The 6,000-nt window shown below is 49.5% G+C and overlaps 1 protein-coding gene across 1 annotated transcript in view; it reads left to right on the top strand.

Moving 5' to 3' along the window:
* The window catches only part of TDP1 (tyrosyl-DNA phosphodiesterase 1), a 217,538-nt gene extending 212,175 nt beyond the window's left edge, over positions 1 to 5,363 (top strand). Inside the window, exons 15-16 of the mRNA XM_075331142.1 lie at positions 441 to 555; positions 5,121 to 5,363. Of these exons, the coding sequence (XP_075187257.1) occupies positions 441 to 555; positions 5,121 to 5,194 (189 nt within the window). The 3' untranslated portion in view covers positions 5,195 to 5,363. The remainder of the gene's footprint in view (positions 1 to 440; positions 556 to 5,120) is intronic.
* Positions 5,364 to 6,000: the final 637 nt, after the last annotated feature.

Consider the following 6,000-nt stretch of genomic DNA (forward strand, 5'->3'; position numbering starts at 1 on the left):
CCGGGTGGCAATACTCGGGGGATTGCGGTCACCGGGCGGCGATACTCGGGGCATTGCGGTCACCGGGTGGCAATACTCGGGGCATTGCGGTCACCGGGCGGCAATACTCGGGGGATTGCGGTCACCGGGCGGCGATACTCGGGGCATTGCGGTCACCGGGTGGCGATACTCGGGGCATTGCGGTCACCGGGCGGCGATACTCGGGGCATTGCGGTCACCGGGTGGCAATACTCGGGGGATTGCGGTCACCGGGCGGCGATACTCGGGGCATTGCGGTCACCGGGCGGCAATACTCGGGGATCGCAGTGTAGAGCGGATGTGACTTCACATTGGCGCTGTGACTTTATAAGCCCACCTTACGTCTTCTTCCTTATCTTCTCCTTGCTGGTGGGTTTCCTCACAAGGTGAAGATTCCTGAAATCCTCTGTTCTTCTGTGCAGGACCTCCCCACTGGATCCTTCCACGTGAAGCTGAATATCTACGCCAAGAAGGAAGATTCTGGAAGAACATTCCCGGTTCCCTTTGATTTACCCCCAGAGCGATACAGTGGAAAAGGTAAGAGCCATCTGCAGTGGAGCCCCCGGCCGTGCAAATCTCAGGGGTCCGGTGTCACATGACCCGTGGGGTCTGCACATGTGGAAGGACCCCGTGTGCTGACACAATGTGGCTGCCAGTGTCCACTTGTTTCATCAGCTCCTACAATGGTTACATCAATGGATTTGTTTTGAGACCCTCGTTCTGATGTGTGGGGGTCCCCGAGGTGAAGCCTTCACCTATTACTCATGCCTTTGATTTTCTCTGCATCTACTACTTCAAACACTCGGCCTCATCAGTCGGCGTATTCACAGCTGAGGGTTTGTCACAGTGTGTCAGTCAGGAGTCCCGGCTGTAGGAGTCTGTTCACTCTGTGCTATTTCATTTCCACATCAGAAGCGCTGCATACATTACCCGCAGCTTTGGATTTTTTTTTTAACTATTTTTTTTTAAATGCATTTAATTAAAGGGGTAAAAAAAACCCTGCAAAAACAATTGTCCTGCTGCTTTTAAACCGGGTGATTTCTTCCCTTTTTTTGTTTTTTTTTTTTGTTTTCTTTTTTATTATTTTCTCCTTCCACATAGCCTGATAAGGCCTCGTCTTTCTTTTTGCGGGACGAGTTGTACTTTTGAATGAAACCAATCATTCTACCACTTATTATACAGCATTAACGGGGGAAAATTGTATTACAATTGCAAAAAAAAGTGTGCAAATCCAGAGGGGTTTTTTTTTTTGAGGGGGGGGGGGGGGGTTAATTTACTGTGTTCACTCTATGGTTACATTGACCTGACAATATGATGACATAGATGCCACAAACATGGCTGGCATTTTTTTTTTTTTTTTATTTTTTTTTTAGTTTAATTTTTTAAGCAGTAAAAATTTTTTCAAAATTTGTTACAATTGCAACATATGCAAATTTATTTAAAACTGTGCGAGGGCTTTTTTTTTTTGCGCCCTGAGCTGCCATTTTTTATTGATTAGGCAGTTTTGCATTTTATCGCAATCTTGTGGCGGCCACTAATGTACATTTTAGTTTTCACCGTAAAATCTGTTTCTTGTAGTCGTCGTTGGGGGGACACAAAACCATGGGATAGTCTGCTGCCACCTGGAGGCTGCAATTATTATTGCATCTATATAAAATTGCCTCCTCCCTGGTAGATAGATATAGATATTCTTTTTGGAGGGAATAAAAAAAAAAAGGATGGAGAAACAATAACCACCCAGGCAACCAAGGACGGGAGCGGTGTCCGCCAATGAAGACTGCAAGAAACAGAATTTACCGTGAGGCCTAAAATCTACTTTTCTCGTGCATCTTATTGGGGGGCACAGAACCATGGGCCGTGCAAAAATTGTCCCTAGGATGGGGGGGGGGGGGGGGAGGTTAGACAGATTCTGTCTCCAATTGATATTACTAGAGACAGAGGAAGCCTGGCTCCAGCAGGAGGGGTAAAGTCCTCGGGGAGAAAGCAGCTCTATTTAGATGCCATACTCCTGTCAGCCTCCAGGTGGCAGCAGACTATCCCATGGTTCTGTCCCCCTGTAAGATGAGCAAGAAAACCTAATTCTGGCATTTTCAATTTTTTTTCTATTTCCACTGTTAATTATTGACATATTAATTTTCTATTTTGATAGATTGGACTTTTATGAATGCAGCGTTACCAAATGTGTAATTTTTAGGGTTTTTTTTTCATGTGGCAAAAGGGGGATGATTTGGACTGAGTAGCCCCGTGGGTGTTTGAGGCTGCGATCAGCCGATCGCTTGTACTACGTAGAGCTAAAATCACGATCTCCTATGAATTCTGGCCACGGGTCGGCGTTCAAAGGAGAATCCTAATAACAGACGTGGGGGGCACCGGCAGACCCCAGCTGTCATGACAGCGCATTGTAAGCCACCCCGTGATCAAGTCATGGACACATTGTTGGGTGCAGAGGATGATGCACCCCCTGACAAAGCGTTTTAAATCCCGCGGTCAGTGATTGAAATAGGTTAATGGCGGCGCTCCATCCACGGATGTTAGAGGCAGATGATGGCCGAATAAATCACCTGTCATGTGCGAGCCGCGTCAAAGGCAGGGAATCGGCATAGGATGTAACAGTACGGAATAGGTCATGAAGGGGTTAAAAAATACAAAAGGAAGAAAACTCCTCTTGTGACTTATTTTGCTGCTGAAAAATTATACAGTTTTTTTGTTTTTGTTTTTTTGTCTTGTACATTAAAGCCCCAACAATCGCAGAGGATGGATATAATGTTAATAAACCTTCACCTAATTAGGAAATAGATGAGGATATTCACTGACAGCAATCGGAGAGTTTGAAAGCAAATGACAAATTGCAAACAGTCTTTTTACAAAGTTGCCGGGATTTCTATCACATTGATTACCCGTCCCTTTAAGCCTGGGGCGAGTCGTCTGCAGGTGAAGGGGTTAACGCGGGCGCCCCCCGGAGGGGGCTGCGTTTTGGTGTCTCATTTTAATTATAATGGAGCAGAGATGTGAGGTTTGGCGCAGAGCGCGGCGTCTCTGAGCCCCGGGGTCCTGTGTAACCTGCCGGGCGGGCGGGGGAGGGGGGAGCGATCCCTTCTCTAAAAGCCACGCCATTATGAGCGCATTACACCGAGCACCAATTTTGAGGGAGTCTGGAGGAAATTGGCGGCTCTCATTGAGCATTCATTATGTCTCGGCTTTGTGATTCTGTCACTTCTCCTCCTCGGAGGTGAGAATACGATTTCCATCATTTCTACTTATCCGAGTAACAAGGAAAAAAAAAAACCAAAACCTTTTTGATTTTTTTTAAAATTCGGGAAAGAATAAGACTTAAGAAACTTCAGATGTGAGATGAATGTGACCTGTATAAGACGTGTGCGTAAAATCCGGGGGTCCGACCATTTAAAGGGCAGTCTCGTATGACCCCAAGTTCTGTATGGAGGTAATTGGCGGGAGCGTGTTCACATCCATCCGGAGATCGACTGCTCTCCCATTGTCGTCTTCCAAGAGATAAGCGGCGTCTTGTGCTTCTTATCCCCACCATTGGAATAACACTGATGTAAAGAAACACAAGGTCTGGAAACTGAGAATTAATTAGGGCCGGGCCCCTTTAGAAATGAGAATGCGCTTGACGCCGTTTCCTAGAATGAGGATCGCGCGCCGCTCGGCAGCCGCAGGGTTAATGTTTCCTCCTCGCCACTGAAGGGAAAATAATTTGAAAATGTGGGTGGAAAAAAAAAAAAAAGAAACAAACACGACGTTAATGGTGCGAAAACGAGGTCCTGATGGTTCCGGGAATCGCCAGAATCTGACAGACGCTCAGCGCGGAACGAATCTCCAGCGACGGAGAAAACGGCAGAGAATCACACGCTACCGGAGCGTACTACAACTCCCAGCATGCCTGAGCACCAGATACACTGCTGACAGAACGGGGTTAATGTAATGCAATGGATTTCCCAGAATCCCGTTCATTCAGAACTGGCTGACAGCGTGCACTAGCTGTGTTCATGCTGAGCCTCCTGGTGCATGAGCAGAAATCCAGAAATGCACTGACCCATTTTGATAGGTCTCATCCTCCTGCAAATTGAAACATTGTCCTCATGAATCAGGAGGCTCAGGCTGAGCAGAGCCCACTTAGCTATAATTTATTCGTCCCCCGATGCTGGAGATGTATTCATGAAGTCCTCTTGGGTTTTTGCGTCCGCCCCCTCTCGTTATCATCCAGTCTTTTATCTTCATCAGTCCGATCGCCAGGCAAACCAGCCCCCCCACCCCCAGCCATCCAGGCAGCCACAGCTCCCCGCTCACCCCCCAGCTATCCAGGCAGCCACAGCCCCCCAGTGTTCAAGGCAGGTGCAGCCCCCACTCACCCCAATCCATCCAAGCGATCCAGACAGCCCACAGCCCTCCACTTACCTCCCCCCAGTAATCCAGCAGCCGCAGCCCCCCACTCACCCTCAAGGCCCCCCCCCGGCGATCCATGCAGCCAGTGTCCCCCACTCACTCATTTCCCCCCCCCCCCAGCAATCCAGGCAGCCGAAATCCCCTGCTCACCCCCCGCCCCAGCGATCCAGGCACCTGCAGCCCCCCGCTCACACCCTCACCCCCCCCTCACCCCCTCCCCAGCGATCCATGCAGCCAGTGTCCCCCACTCACTCACTCCCCCCCCAGCAATCCAGGCAGCCGAAATCCCCTGCTCACCCCCCGCCCCAGCGATCCAGGCACCTACAGCCCCCGCTCACAACCCCCCCCCCTCCAGTGATCCAGGCAGCTTCAGCCCTCCACTTACCTCCCCCCAGTAATCCAGGAAGCCATAGCCCCCCCCCCCCCCGTGATCCAGGCAGCCGCCAGCCCCCCACTCACCCCCCACCCCAGTGATCCAGGCAGCTGCACTCCCCCATTCACCCCCCCCCAGCGATCATGCAGCCGCACAGTCCCCCGCTCACTCCCCCCCCCCCCCCCCAGCAATCAAGGCAGCCGAAATCCCCCTGCTCACCCCCCGCCCCAGCGATCCACGCACCTGCAGCTCCCCGCTCACCCCCCCCCCCAGTGATCCATGCAGCCGCAGCCCCCCCGCTCACCTCTCCTGTGTTGTTTTTCAGATAGACCGTGGGTCTGGAACATTCCATATGTCAACGCTCCGGATTCCCACGGGAATATCTGGTGTCCCTCTTAGGAACCCCGTCACCCCCCAAGCCATGGAGACAGCGGGACCAGTGCTGGACCCCGGAGCCGTAATCACGGGGATGAGAACTGTTGTCGCACTTTTTTTGTTTGTTTTCTGAGGGATAAAAAAAAAAAAAAAAGACCTGAAGAAAACTAATAAAATATAATTTCTACACCACGATGTGCATCCGTCTCCGTGATTCTTACATATTCGCAACGTTATTAATTTGTATCAAACGTTGCAACTTTCTAATTGACCTGGAGTTTCAGCAGCTTCCACCTCCTCAATATAACCGATTACTGTCAGTGAATGAAAGCATTTGCCGATGTCTAAAAAGCCACAAATCATTATTAACTTTGTTACAATCGTGTCAGATGAAGACAATGCTCTAAGCTCTGCAGCAGGATACATTGTATCAGTGCAGGTCACATGTAACAATCTGAGCTCTGTCCACAGTGAGTACCATTGTAACGGACCCTCAGAAATTGAGTGTAAGGGCCGTGTCTGACCGTCCAGGACATGGTCTGATCATGCCACATCTCCTGGGCCGGGGAGGACGCAAAAATGTATGAAGACATTGCAGCACAGGATCACAGCGGATTCTTTTTGTGAGGTAAAACATGTTTAGACAAGTTTTATCTCACAAAAAGAATGGGCTGGGATTTTATTTTGTGTAGCACATTATTTCAAGGTCTGTTGCTTTAAAATCAACTTTAACTTTGTTCGTGGGAAAACCCCTTCCTGATATTTGACGGAAGTTTACGTCATGGTCAGGAAAGGGTTAATGACATAAATGTACATCATGGCAAACACGC

The sequence above is a fragment of the Anomaloglossus baeobatrachus genome, chromosome 12 (assembly GCF_048569485.1).
Source record: "Anomaloglossus baeobatrachus isolate aAnoBae1 chromosome 12, aAnoBae1.hap1, whole genome shotgun sequence".
In the NCBI taxonomy this organism is placed as follows: Eukaryota; Metazoa; Chordata; class Amphibia; order Anura; family Aromobatidae; genus Anomaloglossus; species Anomaloglossus baeobatrachus.